Source organism: Mustelus asterias, chromosome 13 (genome assembly GCF_964213995.1).
Source record: "Mustelus asterias chromosome 13, sMusAst1.hap1.1, whole genome shotgun sequence".
NCBI classification, from domain to species: domain Eukaryota; kingdom Metazoa; phylum Chordata; class Chondrichthyes; order Carcharhiniformes; family Triakidae; genus Mustelus; species Mustelus asterias.
In genome coordinates, this window is record NC_135813.1 from 80,013,074 (window position 1) to 80,036,149 (window position 23,076).

Sequence of the window (23,076 nt, forward strand, 5' to 3'; positions counted from 1 at the left end):
CCCCGAGCGTCAGACTCTCCCCGAGCGTCAGCCTCTCCCCGAGCGTCAGCCTCTCCCCGAGCGTCAGCCTCTCCCCGAGCGTCAGCCTCTCCCCGAGCGTCAGCCTCTCCCCGAGCGTCAGCCTCTCCCCGAGCGTCAGCCTCTCCCCGAGCGTCAGCCTCTCCCCGAGCGTCAGCCTCTCCCCGAGCGTCAGCCTCTCCCCGAGCGTCAGCCTCTCCCCGAGCCTCAGCCTCTCCCCGAGCCTCAGCCTCTCCCCGAGCCTCAGCCTCTCCCCGAGCCTCAGCCTCTCCCCGAGCCTCAGCCTCTCCCCGAGCCTCAGCCTCTCCCCGAGCCTCAGCCTCTCCCCGAGCCTCAGCCTCTCCCCGAGCGTCAGCCTCTCCCCGAGCGTCAGCCTCTCCCCGAGCGTCAGCCTCTCCCCGAGCGTCAGCCTCTCCCCGAGCGTCAGCCTCTCCCCGAGCGTCAGCCTCTCCCCGAGCGTCAGCCTCTCCCCGAGCGTCAGCCTCTCCCCCGAGCGTCAGCCTCTCGCCGAGCTTCAGTCTCTCCATTCACTGATCAGTTACCTCTGGCTGCTCTCATTCCTGTTCCCCCCGATTATCCATCATCTCGATATGTTTTCAGTGGTTTGAATTTGTTCATTCTCGGAACAGGAGGAGGACATTCCGCTCCTGGAGTTTATAATCACCATTTCTATTGGATTCTCGCTGATTTACATGTTACAGTTTTGCAGCAACTCCTTCGGGGGTAACCGGATTCAACAACGACCTGAATCCTGAAAGCCTCCACCTGCCGTTCTGTCGACACAGTTCCACATTTCCGTTCCTTTTTATTTATTGCCGGGATGTCACTGGCATTTCTTCCCCGTGTGGACTGGGTGTTGGTGATGGTTCTGCTGTTGCCATTTACACCTCCTCTAGCCCCAGCTTTTGTTTTTTCTATTTGTCCCACTGCCTTGCACCGGAGTTGCTGATAGTGCCAGGGATTGTCAGAGTATACGACAGGATAGAGTGGACACTTGGGCACAGAAATGGCAAATGGAGTTTAATCCAGACAAATGCGAGGTGATGCATTTTGGAGGATCAAATTTAGGTGTGAATTATACTGTAAATGGCAGAACCTTTAGAAGCATTAACTAACCAGTTAACCAGTGCACTAACCCATTCTCCAGTGCACTAACCAGTTAACTAGTGCACTAACCAGTTAACCAGTGCACTAACACATTCACCAATGCACTAACCAGTTAACCAGTGCACTAACACATTCACCAATGCACTAACCAGTTAACCAGTTCACTAACACATTCCCCAATGCACTAACCAGTTAACCAGTGCACTAACACATTCCCCAATGCACTAACCAGTTAACCAGTTCACTAACACATTCCCCAATGCACTAACCAGTTAACCAGTGCACTAACACATTCCCCAATGCACTAACCAGTTAACCAGTGCACTAACACATTCCCCAATGCGCTAACAAGTTAGCCAGTGCACTAACCAGTTAACTAGTACACTAACCAGTTAACCAGTGCACTAACACATTCACCAATGCATTAACCAGTTAACCAGTGCACTAACCAGTTAACTAGTACACTAACCAGTTAACTAGTACACTAACCAGTTAACCAGTGCACTAACTTACCCCAGTGAACGTTCCGATCCGTTCCTCTCTGGCCGGTTAACAGATTCTACACTGAGTCTGACCGAGTTGTGGTGAGTGTGTTGCTGGCCTCCCCAAACCCAGCCATTCCTTTCAAAATAGGAGAACATTCCGGAAGAATTGCAATCCATTTGGGATGTGTCTGCCTGATCCTCGTCCCTGTGGGCAGTTGGCACAATCCTGATCCCACTTCACCTGCTGAGTATTTCCAGCGCCTTCTGTTTTTATTTCAGATTTTCAGCATCTGCGCGTATTTTGCTTTTGTCTTCCTGGATTTTTGGAGAGTAATGGATTGAGGATTAAAGGAAGAAGGCTGGTGAATGGAGTTAGGATGCAGGTCATTCATGAGAGAATGGGATGGTGGAATAGGCTCGAGGGGCTGAATGGCCTCCAGCTATTCCTATGGATCCGCACTCTGTCTCTTTGCAAGCTGGTTGTATGTTGGAGTTTCTGTGACTAATCAATCTCCTCTCCACAATTTCTTTGAGGTAAAGTAGTTTCGCAGGAGCGGAAAGCCACTCCAACAACCAGGGAAATGGCCTCTGCCAAATCTCCGCACAGAACAATCCCAGAACACTTTTCCCACAGCCCGTACGAACAGCTGATCGGAAGACTAACCGCCGCAGATTTATATCGGAATGCCATTCCGCTGACCTTTGACCCTGCTGCCACAGCCCGAGGAATCCCACTGGACGCAGGTACTGGGTTAGTCCTCTCTCTCTCTGAGGAGAACGTTGGGCCTTTCTGACAGGATTCTGAGGAAAGTCGACAGGGAAACTGTCCGCAACGGCAAAGGGTTCAAATCCCAGGAAACACAAAATTCAGGAATCTTTTTGTCGATTAGTTGAAGATATTCAGTAAATCTGACCTCAAACACTCCCAAAAAAAACCCAAGCACTTCCCTCCAATACTGCCTCTGATTGGCTCCAGTCTTTTCAATCAATAGCGTGTGGTATTTATTCCCCACGGTCACAGGGTTGAATCTGTGTCACCGTCACGAGATGCTCCATGTCCCCTCCGCTGTTCTCCTGGATTAGTACAAAGCCACGGACTGGATTTATTGGCGATTGGGGGGTGTCAGCTCCTGCCCTCCACCCGTCCCGGGGGAGGGGGAGGAGGGATCCAAACCAAGCGGAGAGTCTGCCCTCCAGTGCAGCTGACCAGTCTGATTGGTCAACATGGCCAAAGCGCAGTAATGGGTGGGGTGGGATTGCAGGAACTGCGAGGAGTCACAGAATCACAGAGTCATCCAGCGCAGAAGAGGCCCTTTGGCCCATCGAGTCTGTACCGACACACCAGAAACACCTGAACTCCCACTTAATCCCACCTGCCAGCACTTGGCCCATAGCCCTGAATGTTATGATTGTGCCAAGTGCTCATCCAGATACTTTTTAAAGGATGTGAGACAACCTGCCTCCACCACCCTCCCAGGCAGCGCATTCCAGACCGTCACCACCCTCTGGGTAAAAAGGTTTTTCCTCACATCCCCCCTAAACCTCCTGCCCCTCACCTTGAACCGATGTCCCCTCATGACCGACCCTTCAACTAATGGGAACAACTGCTCGCTTTCTACCCTGTCCATGTCTCTCATAATCTTGTACACCTCGATCAGGTCGCCCCTCAGTCTTCTCTGCTCCAGCAAAAACAACGCAAGCCTATCCAATCTCTCTCCATAACTTAAATGCTCCGTCCCAGGCAGCATCCTGGTGAATCTCCTCTGCACCCCCTCCAGTGCAATCACATCCTTCCTATAATGTGGCGACCAGAACTGCACACAGTGCTCCAGCTGTGGCCTCACCAAAGTTCTGTACAACTCCATCATGACTTCCCTGCTTTTGTAATCTATACTCAATTGATAAAGGCTATTCTCCCATATGCCTTTTTCACCACTCTACTATCATGCCCTTCCACTTCCAGAGATCTGTGGATAAACACACCAAGGTCTCTTTGTTCCACAGAACTTCCTAGTGTCCTACAATTCATTGAGTACTTTCTTCTCAAATTACTCCTTCCAAAGTGTATCTCCTCACACTTTTCAGGGTTAAATTCCATCTGTCACTTATCTGCCCATTTGACCATTCCATCTATATCTCCTTGTAGCCCAAGACGCTCCATCTCACTGTTAACCACTCGTCCAATCTTTGTGTCATCTGCAAACTTACTAATCCGACTCCCCACATAGTCATCAATATCATTTATATAAATGATGAATAATTGGGGGCTCAACACAGATCCCTGTGGTACGCCACAGGACACTGGCTTCCAGTCACTAAAGCAGCCTTCTGTCATCACCCTCTGTCTCCTACAACTGAGCCAATTTGAATCCACTTTGTCAACTCACCCTGTATCCCATGTGCACACCCACATACCTGTCCACACTCACACACCTGTCCACACTCACACACCTGTCCACACTCACACACCTGTCCACACTCACACACCTGTCCACACTCACACACCTGTCCACACTCACACACCTGTCCGCACCCACACACCTGTCCACACCCACACAACTGTCCACACTCATACACCTCTCCACACTCGCACACCTGTCCATACCCACACACCTGTCCATACCCACACACCTGTCCATACCCACACACCTGTCCATACCCACACACCTGTCCGCACCCACACACCTGTCCGCACCCACACAACTGTCCACACTCACACACCTCTCCACACTCACACACCTCTCCACACTCACACACACCTGTCCACACCCACACACCTGTCCACACCCACACACCTGTCCACACCCACACACCTGTCCAGACCCACACACCTGTCCACACCCACACACCTGTCCACACCCACACACCTGTCCACACCCACACACCTGTCCACACCCACACACCTGTCCGCACCCACACACCTGTCCGCACCCACACACCTGTCCGCACCCACACACCTGTCCGCACCCACACACCTGTCCGCACCCACACACCTGTCCGCACCCACACACCTGTCCGCACCCACACACCTGTCCGCACCCACACACCTGTCCGCACTCTCTCACAGCGCTGTGGCGATTTGAATGTTTGTAGATTTAATGATTTTCTGAAAGTTGACAATTGGACATCTTAGAGCTGAGTTCTGGGCCTGTGAGTGACTGCTTTTCTCTCTTTACTTGCAGCCGCTTATTGCCTCCCTAGACAGCTGAGTGCTGTCCCAGGGTACCCTCAGCCCTACGCCCCGTTCCTGCTGCGGGGCTGCCCTGAAGCTGTCGCCATGGAGAACAGACAAACCATACTGAATGATTACATCACCTCTCAACAAATGCATCATTCTGCCACAGCCCCCCTCTCTCACCGGGGCCTCTCCCCCCGAGAACAGGCACTCGCTCTTGGCTATTGTGTGCACCCTCGAGGTAAGTGCTCCCACCTCAACCAGCACGCGAGTCACCCCAACATTTCATCCTGCAACCCTGAGTTACTGAACCTCCTGTTAGTGTTCACACAAAACACTCCGCAACTTCGTTATATATTTAAACGGGTTGCAGGTTGCTTTCAGAGCTGATCACATGATTTGATGGTGATGTCATCAGGGTGTTGCCACGGGCTGCTGTTTTAGTTTCAGTCTGTATTCTGTGCAGTGCAGAGAGCAGCTCTTCAATAAAACCTGCTGTGTGTTAGCTTGAATCTCCGTGTGCAAACCATGTTCTTTTCCTTCTGTTAAAACCCACAATCTCGAACATAGTTAGAACATTATGAGCTGAAGCTACACAGGGTATTTTAGAGAGTGTAATATTTGTCAATATTATCACCACTAATTTGTGTAAATATTGAAATAGTTTCATTCATTTTCAAGGCTCCCTTACATTCTGTAATTATGTCCTCGAGAAAGAAACTATGTCAGGTGCAGGGTGGGTGCAAAACCTTATTTACAAATCCCTCTTTTCATGCATCCTGCGACCATCCCTCTATCCCGATATTTTCCAGCTTCCTGGGAATTACGCTGAGTGAATGAGTGCGACATTTAAAATTTTTATTCCCTGTGAAACAGTCTCTTATCGAGTTTCTGAATTTAACACAATCGGCAGCTGTGGCGTGTACCCAGGTCGTAATGTGTACCAATGGTGTCACATGTTCCTGTATTGGTGTAGTATGTACCGATGGTGTAGCGTGTTCCCCAGGGGGTGTAGCGTGTTCCCCAGGGGGTGTAGCGTGTTCCCCAGGGGGTGTAGCGTGTTCCCCAGGGGGTGTAGCGTGTTCCCCAGGGGGTGTAGCGTGTTCCCCAGGGGGTGTAGCGTGTTCCCCAGGGGGTGTAGCGTGTTCCCCAGGGGGTGTAGCGTGTTCCCCAGGGGGTGTAGCGTGTTCCCCAGGGGGTAGCGTGTTCCCCAGGGGGTGTAGCGTGTTCCCCAGGGGGTGTAGCGTGTTCCCAGGGGGTGTAGCGTGTTCCCCAGGGGGTGTAGCGTGTTCCCCAGGGGGTGTAGCGTGTTCCCCAGGGGGTGTAGCGTGTTCCCCAGGGGGTGTAGCGTGTTCCCCAGGGGGTGTAGCGTGTTCCCCAGGGGGTGTAGCGTGTTCCCCAGGGGGTGTAGCGTGTTCCCCAGGGGGTGTAGCGTGTTCCCCGGGGGTGTAGCGTGTTCCCCGGGGGTGTAGCGTGTTCCCCGGGGGTGTAGCGTGTTCCCCGGGGGTGTAGCGTGTTCCCCGGCGGTGTAGCGTGTTCCCCGGGGATGTAGCGTGTTCCCCGGGGATGTAGCGTGTTCCCCGGGGATGTAGCGTGTTCCCCGGGGGTGTAGCGTGTTCCCCGGGGGTGTAGCGTGTTCCCCGGGGGTGTAGCGTGTTCCCCGGGGGTGTAGCGTGTTCCCCGGGGGTGTAGCGTGTTCCCCGGGGGTGTAGCGTGTTCCCCGGGGGTGTAGCGTGTTCCCCGGGGGTGTAGCGTGTTCCCCGGGGGTGTAGCGTGTTCCCCGGGGGTGTAGCGTGTTCCCCGGGGGTGTAGCGTGTTCCCCGGGGGTGTAGCGTGTTCCCCGGGGGTGTAATGTGTTCCCCGGGGGTGTAATGTGTTCCCCAGGGGTGTAGCGGGTTCCTTAGAGGTTTAGCGTGTTCCCAGGTCCATTTCTCAAGTTGAACTCTGCTTCATGTTTTAAGAAGTAAATGTTTTTTTGCAGAAATCCTCAGCCTGTCTCACGTCCCCCATCTCCCAGTGTTGGTGCAAACTCTCGCAGGGAACAACGCAGCTCTTAACCGCTTCACATACACCCCCGGAGATGCTACACACTCCACCAGCCAACCCTACCACAGATCATCACACTCACCCGGTAAGCCAACACTAAACACTCAGCACTCAGAGCAGAGAGAGACCGGGGGAGAGAGAGAGAGACAGGGGGAGAGAGACAGAGAGAGAGAGAGAGAGACCGGGGAGAGAGACAGAGAGACTGGGGGAGAGAGAGAGAGAGAGACCGGGGGGCGAGAGACAGAGAGAGAGAGAGAGAGACTGGGGGAGAGACCGGGGGAGAGAGACACAGAGAGAGAGAGAGACTGGGGGAAAGAGTCAGAGAGAGAGAGAGACCGGGGGAGAGAAAGAGACTGGGGGAGAGACCAGGGGAGAGAGACAGAGAGAGAGAGAGACTGGGGGAGAGAGAGAGACTGGGGGAGAGAGAGAGACTGGGGGAGAGAGAGAGACTGGGGGAGAGGGAGAGACTGGGGGAGAGGGAGAGACTGGGGGAGAGGGAGAGACTGGGGGAGAGGGAGAGACTGGGGGAGAGGGAGAGACTGGGGGAGAGGGAGAGACTGGGGGAGAGGGAGAGACTGGGGGAGAGGGAGAGACTGGGGGAGAGGGAGAGACTGGGGGAGAGGGAGAGACTGGGGGAGAGGGAGAGACTGGGGGAGAGGGAGAGACTGGGGGAGAGGGAGAGACTGGGGGAGAGGGAGAGACTGGGGGAGAGGGAGAGACTGGGGGAGAGGGAGAGACTGGGGGAGAGGGAGAGACTGGGGGAGAGGGAGAGACTGGGGGAGAGGGAGAGACTGGGGGAGAGGGAGAGACTGGGGGAGAGGGAGAGACTGGGGGAGAGGGAGAGACTGGGGGAGAGGGAGAGACTGGGGGAGAGGGAGAGACTGGGGGAGAGGGAGAGACTGGGGGAGAGGGAGAGACTGGGGGAGAGGGAGAGACTGGGGGAGAGGGAGAGACTGGGGGAGAGGGAGAGACTGGGGGAGAGGGAGAGACTGGGGGAGAGGGAGAGACTGGGGGAGAGGGAGAGACTGGGGGAGAGGGAGAGACTGGGGGAGAGGGAGAGACTGGGGGAGAGGGAGAGACTGGGGGAGAGGGAGAGACTGGGGGAGAGGGAGAGACTGGGGGAGAGGGAGAGACTGGGGGAGAGGGAGAGACTGGGGGAGAGGGAGAGACTGGGGGAGAGGGAGAGACTGGGGGAGAGGGAGAGACTGGGGGAGAGGGAGAGACTGGGGGAGAGGGAGAGACTGGGGGAGAGGGAGAGACTGGGGGAGAGGGAGAGACTGGGGGAGAGGGAGAGACTGGGGGAGAGGGAGAGACTGGGGGAGAGGGAGAGACTGGGGGAGAGGGAGAGACTGGGGGAGAGGGAGAGACTGGGGGAGAGGGAGAGACTGGGGGAGAGGGAGAGACTGGGGGAGAGGGAGAGACTGGGGGAGAGGGAGAGACTGGGGGAGAGGGAGAGACTGGGGGAGAGGGAGAGACTGGGGGAGAGGGAGAGACTGGGGGAGAGGGAGAGACTGGGGGAGAGGGAGAGACTGGGGGAGAGGGAGAGACTGGGGGAGAGGGAGAGACTGGGGGAGAGGGAGAGACTGGGGGAGAGGGAGAGACTGGGGGAGAGGGAGAGACTGGGGGAGAGGGAGAGACTGGGGGAGAGGGAGAGACTGGGGGAGAGGGAGAGACTGGGGGAGAGGGAGAGACTGGGGGAGAGGGAGAGACTGGGGGAGAGGGAGAGACTGGGGGAGAGGGAGAGACTGGGGGAGAGGGAGAGACTGGGGGAGAGGGAGAGACTGGGGGAGAGGGAGAGACTGGGGGAGAGGGAGAGACTGGGGGAGAGGGAGAGACTGGGGGAGAGGGAGAGACTGGGGGAGAGGGAGAGACTGGGGGAGAGGGAGAGACTGGGGGAGAGGGAGAGACTGGGGGAGAGGGAGAGACTGGGGGAGAGGGAGAGACTGGGGGAGAGGGAGAGACTGGGGGAGAGGGAGAGACTGGGGGAGAGGGAGAGACTGGGGGAGAGGGAGAGACTGGGGGAGAGGGAGAGACTGGGGGAGAGGGAGAGACTGGGGGAGAGGGAGAGACTGGGGGAGAGGGAGAGACTGGGGGAGAGGGAGAGACTGGGGGAGAGGGAGAGACTGGGGGAGAGGGAGAGACTGGGGGAGAGGGAGAGACTGGGGGAGAGGGAGAGACTGGGGGAGAGGGAGAGACTGGGGGAGAGGGAGAGACTGGGGGAGAGGGAGAGACTGGGGGAGAGGGAGAGACTGGGGGAGAGGGAGAGACTGGGGGAGAGGGAGAGACTGGGGGAGAGGGAGAGACTGGGGGAGAGAGAGAGACTGGGGGAGAGGAGAGAGACTGGGGGAGAGAGAGAGACTGGGGGAGAGAGAGAGACTGGGGGAGAGAGAGAGAGACTGGGGGAGAGAGAGAGACTGGGGGAGAGAGAGAGACTGGGGGAGAGAGAGAGACTGGGGGAGAGAGAGAGACTGGGGGAGAGAGAGAGACTGGGGGAGAGAGAGAGACTGGGGGAGAGAGAGAGACTGGGGGAGAGAGAGAGACTGGGGGAGAGAGAGAGACTGGGGGAGAGAGAGAGACTGGGGGAGAGAGAGAGACTGGGGGAGAGAGAGAGACTGGGGGAGAGAGAGAGACTGGGGGAGAGAGAGAGACTGGGGGAGAGAGAGAGACTGGGGGAGAGAGAGAGACTGGGGGAGAGAGAGAGACTGGGGGAGAGAGAGAGACTGGGGGAGAGAGAGAGACTGGGGGAGAGAGAGAGACTGGGGGAGAGAGAGAGACTGGGGGAGAGAGAGAGACTGGGGGAGAGAGAGAGACTGGGGGAGAGAGAGAGACTGGGGGAGAGAGAGAGACTGGGGGAGAGAGAGAGACTGGGGGAGAGAGAGAGACTGGGGGAGAGAGAGAGACTGGGGGAGAGAGAGAGACTGGGGGAGAGAGAGAGACTGGGGGAGAGAGAGAGACTGGGGGAGAGAGAGAGACTGGGGGAGAGAGAGAGACTGGGGGAGAGAGAGAGACTGGGGGAGAGAGAGAGACTGGGGGAGAGAGAGAGACTGGGGGAGAGAGAGAGACTGGGGGAGAGAGAGAGACTGGGGGAGAGAGAGAGACTGGGGGAGAGAGAGAGACTGGGGGAGAGAGAGAGACTGGGGGAGAGAGAGAGACTGGGGGAGAGAGAGAGACTGGGGGAGAGAGAGAGACTGGGGGAGAGAGAGAGACTGGGGGAGAGAGAGAGACTGGGGGAGAGAGAGAGACTGGGGGAGAGAGAGAGACTGGGGGAGAGAGAGAGACTGGGGGAGAGAGAGAGACTGGGGGAGAGAGAGAGACTGGGGGAGAGAGAGAGACTGGGGGAGAGAGAGAGACTGGGGGAGAGAGAGAGACTGGGGGAGAGAGAGAGACTGGGGGAGAGAGAGAGACTGGGGGAGAGAGAGAGACTGGGGGAGAGAGAGAGACTGGGGGAGAGAGAGAGACTGGGGGAGAGAGAGAGACTGGGGGAGAGAGAGAGACTGGGGGAGAGAGAGAGACTGGGGGAGAGAGAGAGACTGGGGGAGAGAGAGAGACTGGGGGAGAGAGAGAGACTGGGGGAGAGAGAGAGACTGGGGGAGAGAGAGAGACTGGGGGAGAGAGAGAGACTGGGGGAGAGAGAGAGACTGGGGGAGAGAGAGAGACTGGGGGAGAGAGAGAGACTGGGGGAGAGAGAGAGACTGGGGGAGAGAGAGAGACTGGGGGAGAGAGAGAGACTGGGGGAGAGAGAGAGACTGGGGGAGAGAGAGAGACTGGGGGAGAGAGAGAGACTGGGGGAGAGAGAGAGACTGGGGGAGAGAGAGAGACTGGGGGAGAGAGAGAGACTGGGGGAGAGAGAGAGACTGGGGGAGAGAGAGAGACTGGGGGAGAGAGAGAGACTGGGGGAGAGAGAGAGACTGGGGGAGAGAGAGAGACTGGGGGAGAGAGAGAGACTGGGGGAGAGAGAGAGACCGGGGGAGAGAGAGAGACCGGGGGAGAGAGAGAGACCGGGGGAGAGAGAGAGACCGGGGGAGAGAGAGAGACCGGGGGAGAGAGAGAGACCGGGGGAGAGAGAGAGACCGGGGGAGAGAGAGAGACCGGGGGAGAGAGAGAGACCGGGGAGAGAGAGAGACCGGGGGAGAGAGAGAGACCGGGGGGAGAGAGAGAGACCGGGGGAGAGAGAGAGACCGGGGGAGAGAGAGGGACCGGGGGAGAGAGAGGGACCGGGGGAGAGAGAGGGACCGGGAGGGATAGAGAGAGAGGGACCGGGAGGGATAGAGAGAGAGGGACCGGGAGGGATAGAGAGAGAGGGACCGGGAGGGATAGAGAGAGAGGGACCGGGAGGGATAGAGAGAGAGGGACCGGGAGGGATAGAGAGAGAGGGACCGGGAGGGATAGAGAGAGAGGGACCGGGAGGGATAGAGAGAGAGGGACCGGGAGGGATAGAGAGAGAGGGACCGGGAGGGATAGAGAGAGAGGGACCGGGAGGGATAGAGAGAGAGGGACCGGGAGGGATAGAGAGAGAGGGACCGGGAGGGATAGAGAGAGAGGGACCGGGAGGGATAGAGAGAGAGGGACCGGGAGGATAGAGAGAGAGGGACCGGGAGAGATAGAGAGAGAGGGACCGGGAGAGATAGAGAGAGAGGGACCAGGAGAGATAGAGAGAGAGGGACCAGGAGAGATAGAGAGAGAGGGACCAGGAGAGATAGAGAGAGAGGGACCAGGAGAGATAGAGAGAGAGGGACCAGGAGAGATAGAGAGAGAGGGACCAGGAGAGATAGAGAGAGAGGGACCAGGAGAGATAGAGAGAGAGGGACCAGGAGAGATAGAGAGAGAGGGACCAGGAGAGATAGAGAGAGAGGGACCAGGAGAGATAGAGAGAGAGGGACCAGGAGAGATAGAGAGAGAGGGACCAGGAGAGATAGAGAGAGAGGGACCAGGAGAGATAGAGAGAGAGGGACCAGGAGAGATAGAGAGAGAGGGACCAGGAGAGATAGAGAGAGAGGGACCAGGAGAGATAGAGAGAGAGGGACCAGGAGAGATAGAGAGAGAGGGACCAGGAGAGATAGAGAGAGAGGGACCAGGAGAGATAGAGAGAGAGGGACCAGGAGAGATAGAGAGAGAGGGACCAGGAGAGATAGAGAGAGAGGGACCAGGAGAGATAGAGAGAGAGGGACCAGGAGAGATAGAGAGAGAGAAAGGGAGACTGGAGGGGTGAGCGAGAGTGAGGGAAAGAGCCAGGGAGAGAGAGAGACGGGAGGAAGAAAGAGAGTGAGAGTGGAAGAGAGAGAGAGAGGGAGACTGGGGGAGAGGGGAGAGAGTGAGTGGGGGATTGAGAAATGGTGGAGAGTGAGACTGGGGAAGGGAACCAAAGGATGGTAACTGGATGGAGAGAGGGAGAGAGCAGGAGGGCAGGAGAGAGAGAGAGAGAGTGAGACTGCGGGGGGGAGAGAGAGAGGGAGTGGTCAGAATTTGTTTACAATAAATTCTCAGATATCAAGTGAAGATTTTCGTGTTGTGTTGAGATATCGGAGAATCCATTTCGTGCTTTGGATAAAGTCTGAGTTTCTTCTCCATTTTCCTTCTCAGGACGAGTCACTCCCACCAGCAAGACAACTGATACACAGGGCACAGAGCGAGACCGACAGCGAGACAGAGAGAGGGAGAGAGGGAACGAGAGAGAGAGCAAGAGAGAGAGGGAGAGGGACAGAGCCATGCCATCAGTTATAGCCGTCACTGAGCACTCTTCCAGTTGGAGAGCTGGTAAGATGATAATGGTGGGCCAGTGGTTGTGGAGGGTTCCACGTTGCTGCCTGAGTTAATCATTGGAAGAGTTTTGAATGAGTTGCAGTGGATTTTAACACAATGTGTTGCAGATTGCACCCACCCTGCCTGTGGATTCACGCTGTCCAGCCTCCAACCTCAGCTACTGGAGCATTGGAAATGTCACACCTTGTTCAGAAAGGAGACAGAGATAGACCCAGAAACCAGTGAGAAATAAACTCTCAAAAAACAGAGGCAAATAGTAGTAACTATAGGCCGGTTAGTTTGACCTCTGCGGTGGGGAAGTTTCTGGAATCAATCATTAAGGAGGAGACGATGGAGGATTTGGAAAGACAAAGCTCGATCCAGTATTGTCAGCATGGGTTTATGAAGGGAATGTCATGCTTGACAGACTTGCTCAAGTTCTTTGGGAACATAACCAGCAAGGTGGATAGTGGGGAACCTGTGGGTGTGGTATATCTAGACTTCCAGAAGGCGTTTGACAAGGTGGCGCATAAAAGACTGATCCAGAAGGTGAGATCGCAGGGGATTGGGGGTTGAATACAGTATTGGATTGAGGATTGGCTGACTGGATAAATGGTAACTAGCGGGGTGCCGTAGGGGGTCAGTCCTCGGACCTCAACTGTTTACAATCTATATCAATGATCGACAACCAGGGACAGAGTGTAACGTAGTGAAACTTGTAGGTGACACTAAACTAGGTGGGAAAGCAGGCAGTGAAGAGGAGATTAAGATTTTACCAACGGATACTGATAGACTAGGAGAATGGACCAAAATCCTTTTCAGCCAGAAAAATAAAAGGGCAAATTATTATTGAAATGGGAAACAGATTCAAAAGGCGTCTGTGCAGAGGGATCTGGTTGTCCTTGTGCATGAGTCTCAGGAAGTGGGTATGCAAGTGCAGAACGTGATAAGGAAGGCAAATGTAATCTTGGCATTTATTGCAAAGGGTCTGGAGTATAAAAGTAGAGAAGTGTTGTTACAATTGTATAAGGCATTGGTGAGACCACACTTGGAATATTGTGTTCAGTTTTGGTCACCTTCTTTAAGGAAGGAAGTGGTGGCACTGGAGGCCGTTCAGAAGAGTTCACTGGATTAATTCCAGGGATGAAAGGGTTGATGTATGAGTAGCTTGGGCTTGTACTTGCTGGAGTTCAGAAGAATGAGGGGGGATCCGATCGAGGTATATAAAATTTAAAGGGGGTTGATAAGGTGGACGTTGAACAGATGTTGCCCCTTGTGGGACAGTCTGGAGCAAGAGGTCAGAGTTGTAGAGTAAGAGGAGGTTGATTCAAGCCTGGGATGAGGAGAAACTATTTCTCACAGAGGGTTGTGAATCTGTGGACCTCACTGCCCCAGAGTGCAATGGAGACAGAGTCAATCAATGGATTCAACAAAAAGACTTGTCTTGGAGAGCTGAAGGGCCTGTTCCTTGGCTATACTTTTCTTTGTTCCTTGTCTAAATGTCCATAAGAACAAGGAGCAGGAGGAGGCCATTCAGCCCCTCAAGCCTGTTACACCATTCAATACGATCATGGCTGATCTCATCTCCACCTCCCTACCCAATCCCCACAACCCTTCAACCCATTACTCATTAAAAACCTATCTATCTCTTCCTTAAATTTATTCTATGTCCCGGCACCCACCGCATTCTGGGACAGTGAATTCCACAGATTTACAATCCTATGAGCAAAGTAGTGTCTCCTCATCTCCGTTTTAAATCTGCCAATTTATCCTAAAACTATGACCTCTTGTTCTAGATTGCCCCACAAGAGGAAGCAGCCACTCCATGTCTAACCTGTCAATGCCCTTTAGCCCTTAACCCCATGTGATCTTACCTTATGTATTAACCTTCTGTGTGGCACTTTATCAAACCCATTCCTGAAATCCAGATATAATCCATCTACAGGATCCCCATTATCCACACGGCTTGAAACATCTTCAAAGAACTCTAGCAAGTTAACCAAACACGGCTTATCCTTCATAAAACCATGCTGACTCTGATTGCACTTTGTCTTTCCAAATGTCCCGATGCTGCTTCTTTAATAATAGATTCTAACAACTTCCCAGCGATTGATGTTAAACTAACTGGTCTATAGTTTCCTACTCACTGCCTCCCTTTCTTTTCGAATAAGGCCGTTACATGAGCATTTTTCCAATCCATTGGAACCTTTCCCACATCCAGGGAATTTTGGAATATTATAACCAATGGATCCACTATCGCTGCCGCCAGGTCCTTTAATACTCCAGGATATAGGCCATCTGGTCCTGGGGCTTTGTCTGCCGTCAATCCTAATAGTTTTCTCAGTATTATTTCCCTATTGCTGATTGTCCCAAGCTCCTCCCTTTCTGTTTCCTCTGCGTTACCCGTTACTATTGGGATGGTACTCGTGTCCTCCATTGTGAAAACTGAGGCAAAATACTGATTTATTGTCTCTGCCATTTCTGCATTCTCCCCCCCCCCCCCCCCCACCCCCCGCCACCCCAACCCCCCACCCCTCCGGTCTCATCCTCCAAGGGACCAGCATTCACTTTAGCTACTCCCTTCCTTTTATATACTCTAACAGCTGTGTGAGAGAGTGACTGCCGTTGACATCAAGGCAGCATCAAGTAGCCCCCACCGACTTCACAGGAGGTTCAAAGCTTCTCCCCCATCATGCTCAGGAAGGTTGAGACTAAAACGTTAGCCGGAATGCTGTTCGTCTGGACAACGTTTTCAAATCTTTCAGTGTAGGAGCTCCATCATTCAGAATTTTCATCCCACAGCCAAAAACTCCCACCATTTTTACTATGGGAAGGTTTGTGTGAGCACAAATGTGCCACAAAGTTTTTAGCACTGCCTTGCTTTTTTTTTCCCAAACAAGGTAACACTGAGTGAGCCAGTTCCTTCCCCCGGGCTCTCAATTCATTGCTGCAATATGTGTTTCTCACAGCAGAGGGAGCACTGCTCCAGGCATTGCTCCAGAATATTCCCAGCAACACCTCTCGGAATCTTTATATAAATTCCGAATTCTGCGATGATGCAGAGATGCCGGAGTTGGACTGGGGTGGACAGGGTGAGAGGTCACAGAGGGCACCAGGTTAAAGTTCAACAGGTTTATCTGAAATCACAAACGTTCGGAGCGCTGCTCCTTCGCCAGGTGATAACCGTCGACACTCTCGATGACCTGTCAGTGTTGGGCTATCGTCACTCTGCCTAAACATTCTGTGTCTGTGCGCCTCGCTCCACTTCACCTGGTAGCCCTCCCGGGCTACCTGGATCCACTACAGTTTGCCTACCGCTGCAACAGGCCCACAGCAGACGCCATCTCCCTGGCCCTGCACTCAACCCTGGAACACCGAGATAACAAGGACACCTATGCCAGACTCCTATTTATTGACTACAGCTCAGCCTTCAACACTATTATTCCCATGAAACTCATCTCCAAACTCTGTGGCCTGGGCCTCAACTCCTCCCTCTGCAACTGGATCCTGAACTTCCTCGCTCACAGACCACAATCAGTAAGGATAGGCAACGACACCTCCTCCACGATCATCCTCAACACCGGTGCCCCACAAGGCTGTGTTCTCAGCCCCTTACTATACTCCTTATACACCGATGACTGTGCGGCCAAATTCCCCTCCAATTCGATTTTCAAGTTTGCTGACGACACCATCGTAGTGGGTTGGATCTCAAACAATGACGAGACAGAGTACAGGAATGAGAGAGAGAATCTGGTGAACTGGTGCGGCAACAATAATCTCTCCCTCAATGTCAACAAAACAAAGGAGATTGTCATCAATTTCAGGAATTATAGTGGAGAACATGCCTCTGTCTACATCAACAGGGGCGAAGTAGAAAGGATCGAGAGCTCCAGGTTTTTAGGTGTCCAGATCACCAACAACCTGTCCTGGTTCCCCCCACTATAGTTAAGAAAGCCCACCAACACCTACTTTCTCAGAAGACTAAGGAAATTTGGCATGTCGGCTACGACTCTCACCAACTTTTACAGATGCACCATAGAAAGCATTCTTTCTGGTGGTATCACAGCTTGGTTTGGCTCCTGCTCTGCCCAAGAAACTACAAAGGGTCATGAATGTAGCCCAGTCCGTTACGCAAACCAGCCTCCCATCCATTGACTCTTTCTACACTACCCACTGCCTTGGAAAAGCAGCCAGCGTAATTAAGGACCCCACGCACCCCGGACAGGAAAAAGATACAAAAGTCTGAGGTCACATACCAACCGACTCAAGAACAGCTTCTTCCCTGCTGCTGTCAAACTTTTGAATGGACTTATCTTGCATTAAGTTGATCTTTCTCTGCACCCTAGCTATGACTGTAACACTACATTCTGCATTCTCTTGTTTCCTTCTCTATGAAGGGTATGCTTTGTCTGTACAGTGCGCAGGAAACAATACTTTTCACTGTATGTTAATACACGTGACAATAAATCAAATCAAATCTCTATCATCAGCTTTGGTTTAGTGATATTTTTACCCTAGTGCTTTTTGAAAGGCTGCAGCACCGATCGATAATGTTTATTATTTCACTGGATTTCTGCAGTTCTTTTTCGAGGGTTTGGAGTGTGGATTCAGCCACCTCGTTGCCAGATTTCTTTGTGATATTTTGAAAGAGATGCTTCAGTCCACAAAAGTACGAAACCAACAAGAGATTTTATTGGTGAAGGTATTCCTCTTCCAACCCGGGGATTAGACTGACGGTTCAGTTCGGCCCCATTGCTGATAACATCATCAGTACATCTCAAGATCAAACTCTTCAAGTGACCTTGTCTCAAGTCGGGACAGACATCGATTCACAACAGTCAGGATTCCTTCTGGGCTCCCGGACCCTCTGCATGCAACAACGGGGGGTCCCGCCAGCAGAGCGGTTAATGAACCGGCTTCACAGAGCGAGACTGAGCCTCGTGTTTGCAGATTTGCCGGGAGGGTCGAGGGCAGCAAAAGCAGCCAGAAAACAAACCCTGATTCACGTCAGTCAAAGCGGTCATTTTCATTGGATGACGCCGTGTCTGTGAGGGATTCTGGAAGTGGATCGAGTTGGATCCTGGAGTCATTCACCGGAACTCCACCGCCTCGCCTGCCACAGAATCGGAGAGGGCAACGGAAATGTCCATCGACCTCGGGCAGGAATTTCCAGTCTCGCTCGAGCGAAGCTGTAAAATCCCTCCCCTTGTATCAAAAACCGGAACCCTGTCTAATCCAGTGGATGTAGAAGGAAACATTGTCCACAAACACAGAGACTGTTTGTGATCTGTATCAACGATTTGGATGAGAATGTACAAGGCATGATCAGTAAGTTTGCAGGTGACACTAAAATAGGGGTGTTGTGGACAGTGAGGAAGGTTTATCAAAAATTGCAGCAGGATCTTGATCAGCTGGGGAAGTGGGCCGAGAAGTGGCAAATGGAGTTCAATACGGATCAGTCTGAGGTGTTGCATTTTGGAAAGTCAAATCAAGGTAGGACTTTCACGGTGAATGGTAGGACCTTAGGGAGTATTGTGGAGCAGAGGGACCTTGGAGTTCAGGTACACGGTTCTCTAAAGGTGGAATCACAGGTAGATAGGGCAATGAAGAAGGCTTTTGGCATATTGGCCTTCATCAGTCAGGGCATTGAGCATAGAAGTTGGGAAGTTATGTTGCAGTTGTACAGGATGTTGGTGAGGCCGCACCTGGAGTATTGTGTTCAGTTTTGGTTGCCTTGCTATAGGAAAGATGTCATTAAACTGGAGAGAGTGCAGAAGAGATTTACAAGGATGTTGCCAGGACTCAAGGGACTGACTTATAGGGAGAGATTGGACAGGCTAGGACGTTTTTCTCTGGAGTGTAGGAGACTGAGGGGTGATCTTATAGAGGTGTATAAGATCATGAGAGGCATGGATAGGGTGAATGCACTCAGTCTTTTTCCCAGGGTTGGGGAACCGAGAACTAGAGAGAATAAGTTTAAGTTAAGAGGAGAAAGAATTACATAGAACATAGAACATAGAACAGTACAGCACAGAACAGGCCCTTCGGCCCACGATGTTGTGCCGAGCTTTATCTGAAACCAAGATCAAGCTATCCCACTCCCTATCATCCTGGTGTGCTCCATGTGCCTATCCAATAACCGCTTAAATGTTTCTAAAGTGTCTGACTCCACTATCACTGCAGGCAGTCCATTCCACACCCCAACCACTCTCTGCGTAAAGAACCTACCTCTGATATCCGTCCTGTATCTCCCACCACGAACCCTATAGTTATGCCCCCTTGTAATAGCTCCATCCACCCGAGGAAATAGTCTTTGAACGTTCACTCTATCTATCCCCTTCATCATTTTATACACCTCTATTAAGTCTCCCCTCAGCCTCCTCCGCTCCAGAGAGAACAACCCTAGCTCCCTCAACCTTTCCTCATATGACCTACCCTCCAAACCAGGCAGCATCCTGGTAAATCTCCTCTGCACTCTTTCCAGCGCTTCCACATCCTTCTTATAGTGAGGTGACCAGAACTGCACACAATATTCCAAATGTGGTCTCACCAAGGTCCTGTACAGTTGCAGCATAACCCCACGGCTCTTAAACTCCAACCCCCTGTTAATAAAAGCTAACACACTATAGGCCTTCTTCACAGCTCTATCCACTTGAGTGGCAACCTTTAGAGATCTGTGGATATGGACCCCAAGATCTCTCTGTTCCTCCACAGTCTTCAGAACCCTACCTTTGACCCTGTAATCCACATTTAAATTTGTCCTACCAAAATGAATCACCTCACATTTATCAGGGTTAAACTCCATTTGCCATTTTTCAGCCCAGCTTTGCATCCTATCTATGTCTCTTTGCAGCCTACAACAGCCCTCCACCTCATCCACTACTCCACCAATCTTGGTGTCATCAGCAAATTTACTGATCCACCCTTCAGCCCCCTCCTCTAAGTCATTAATAAAAATCACAAAGAGCAGAGGACCAAGCACTGATCCCTGCGGCACACCGCTAGCAACCTGCCTCCAATCCGAAAATTTTCCATCGACCACCACCCTCTGTCTTCGGTCAGACAGCCAGTTACCTATCCAATCGGCCAACTTTCCCTCTATCCCACACCTCCTCACTTTCATCATAAGCCGACCATGGGGGACCTTATCAAACGCCTTACTAAAATCCATGTATATGACATCAACTGCCCTACCTTCATCAACACACTTAGTTACCTCCTCAAAAAATTCTATCAAATTTGTGAGGCACGACTTGCCCTTCACGAATCCGTGCTGACTATCTCGGATTAATCCGCATCTTTCTAAATGGTCGTAAATCCCATCCCTAAGGACCCTTTCCATCAATTTACCAACCACCGAAGTAAGACTAACCGGTCTATAATCACCAGGGTCATTTCTATTCCCTTTCTTAAACAGTATTAATGGGAACCTGAGGAGTAACTTTTTTACACAGAGGGTGGTACGTGTGTGGAATGAGCTGCCAGAGGAAGTGGTTGAGGCAGGGACATTGACAACATTTAAAAGGCATTTGGACAGATACCTGGATAGGAAAGGTTTAGAGGGATATGGGCCAAATGCAGGCAAATGGGGTTCGCTTAGATGGGCTTTTTGGTCGGCATGGACCAGTTTGGGCCGAAGGGCCTGTCTCCGTGCCATCGATTCTGTGATTAACTGAGAGAAAGAGAGATGCCCCAGCAGCCAGATTGACAGCGGGACGTTTTAGCGCTGAAAGTAGCTGGGCACCCTGTGGCAGACTCAACGATGTCTCCATGGAAACAGATAGAACTGGGCTGCCTGTGCCTGAAGAGGCGCCTGTCATTGTGGTTTCAGCCAATGGCAATCCTGTGGGAGCATCCCAGACAGAGGAGTTACTCCGCTCCACACGGATTCGGAACTTTCCCCCCCCCCCCCCCCCCCCAGCTGAGAAACTTAATTTATAATTGATTAACTCCATGTGGTGAGTGTGAAACTATCTGGGACTGTGTAAATGGAGCATTGACAGTTGTACAAAAGGACTGCGAGGGGGAGGGAGGTGGTGATTGTCCAACCAGGGAGCAGGGTGGGGTATCGCCGTGGTAACCGCGGGCTCCTGTACTCCGAGTTATCTTGGCAGCTGATTGGTTTTAACCGGTAAACAAACAAGTTGTGTTTTCCCGAAACTGGTGTCGGAACAAATGGGATTTTCCGGCCGCGCTCGCCCCAAGGTTGGAAAATCCCGCTCCAGGTCAATGACCTTTGCATGGTCCATGCCCCGCCCACTCCGATCCCCGTGGCGGGCGGGACGGGGGAATTCTGCCAACAATTTGACATTGGGCCAATTCTCGCTGGAGTTTAGAAGAATGGGAGATGTTATTGAAACATTAGATTCTCGGGGCAGGGGGGTTAACAGGAAAGACACTGCAAGGATTCTTCCCCGTGAGAGAATCCAGCGCGAGGGGACAAGGTTTAAAAATGAGGGGCTCCCATTTCTGAAGCAGATGAGGAAGAATTTCCTCTCTTGAGGGCCATCAGTCTTTGAATTCTGTTCCACAGAGTGCAGTGGAAGCCAGATCGCTGAGTCTATTTAGGACTAATTAGATAAATAAGGTGTAAAGGACTATGGGGGACAGACAGGATTGTGGAGTTAAGACAGAGCAGCCAGAATCCTCCTGAATGGCAGAGCAGGGTCACTGGGCCGAATGGCCTACTCCTGCTCCTATTTCTTATGATCTTATGGCATCCAATGGCATTACTGTCACTGAATCTCCCACGATTAACATCCTGGACCAATCATATAAACACAGTGGCTACAAGAGCAGGTCAGAGACTGGGAATCCCGCGGAGAGTAACTCACCTCCTGACTCCCCAAAGCCTGTCCACCATCTACAAGGCACAAGTCAGGAGTGTGAGGGAATACTCCCCACTTGCCTGGATGGGTGCAGCTCCAACAACACTCAAGAAGCTTGACACCATCCAGGACAAAGCAGCCGCCTGATTGGCACCACATCCACAAACATTCGACCCCTCCACCATTGATGCAGCCGTGTGTACCATCTACAAGATGCACTGCAGCAACTCACCAAGGCTCCTTAGGCAGCACCTTCCAAATCCATGACCACTACCATGTAGAAGGACCACAGACACATGGGAACAGCATCTACAAGTTCCGCTCTAAGTTTCAATCCATCCTGTATGCTCTATTGTAGTCACAATGAATGTCCGTTACTCTGAGGTTGATCGGTCACCTCTCCACCCCCCCCCCCCCCCCCCCCCCGGTCTCGCTGTTCCTCTGGCCTCACTTTTGCTTTCTTTTTGTTTCAGGCTCTGATGAAGGGAATCGGCCAACAGCTGAATACCAACTGCACACACGCTCCCCCCTCTCACCCCACACACGCTCCTCCCTCTCGCCCCACACACGCTCAACCCTCTCACCCCACACACACTCCCCCCTCTCACGCTCCCCCCTCTCACGCTCACCCCTTACACATGAGACCATCCAGCACAGACCCAGTGTTCTTCACAACACCGGACTCAAACAGATCATCACTGCTGTGGAATCTGCAACACCGTCAGTTCTCAGGTAAGTGTCTGTATTGAGTGTTTGGCAGCTCAGTGTACGATTATCACAGACACCATTAGCGTACAGGCAAGATCTGCACAGCCTGACAGCCTGAGCCTTTCCAGCTTCCCAATAATACTGTGATCAGAGCTTAAATTTGACCAGAAACCATCTTTAGGGCAGCACAATAGCACAGTGGTTAGCAATTAACCAGACAGAGAGACAATCAAAGAGACGGACAGAGGGCAGGATTTCCCAGCCGCACACGCTCCATGTCCCGTCTGCTACGATTCCCAGGGTGCGCAGGACAGGAAAATTCCACCCAGAGAGAGGGAGGGAGAGAGAGAGAGAAAGAGAGAGAGGTGAAACAGAGAATCTGAGAGAAGTCCAGAGAACCCCGAATGTTAAGGGGTGTGCAGGATTGGATAATGAAAAAAGGCAGGCTTATGGCAGATAGAGACAAGCTCCAGATGCCCGAGAGGAGAATAGAAAGTACAAGGCTACTTAGAGAAGAAAAAAGAAATGAGGAGAGCGAAGAGGGAGAAGAAAGGAAAACCCCAAGGTGTTTTAGATTAAGAGGGTAACCAGGGAAAGAGGAGGGGCCAATAGGGACAATGTGTGTGTGGAGCCAGAGGATGTATTGGAGGTTTTAAATAAATATTTCACGTATCCCCGTGCTCTCCCTGCCACAGTGCCGAGTTAGTTGAATACAGGAGTTGGGACGTCTTGTTGAAGTTGTACAAGACATTGGTAAGGCCACACTTGGAATACTCTGTACAGTTCTGGTCACCCTATTATAGAAAGGATATTATTAAACTAGAAAAAGTGCAGAAAAGATTTACTAGGATGCTACTGGGACTTGATGGTTTGACTTATAAGGAGAGGCTGGATAGACTGGGGCTTTTTTCTCTGGAGCGTAGGAGGCTGAGGGGTGATCTTATAGAGGTCGATGAAATAATGAGGGGCA

The 23,076-nt window shown here is 52.7% G+C and overlaps 1 protein-coding gene across 1 annotated transcript in view; it reads left to right on the plus strand.

The window, feature by feature from the left end:
* The window catches only part of LOC144502798 (nuclear receptor corepressor 2-like), a 171,257-nt gene that overhangs the window by 127,837 nt on the left and 20,344 nt on the right, over window positions 1-23,076 (plus strand). Inside the window, 5 exon segments of the mRNA XM_078227084.1 lie at window positions 2,151-2,354; window positions 4,793-5,026; window positions 6,767-6,916; window positions 12,412-12,585; window positions 21,872-22,130. Of these exon segments, the coding sequence (XP_078083210.1) occupies window positions 2,151-2,354; window positions 4,793-5,026; window positions 6,767-6,916; window positions 12,412-12,585; window positions 21,872-22,130 (1,021 nt within the window).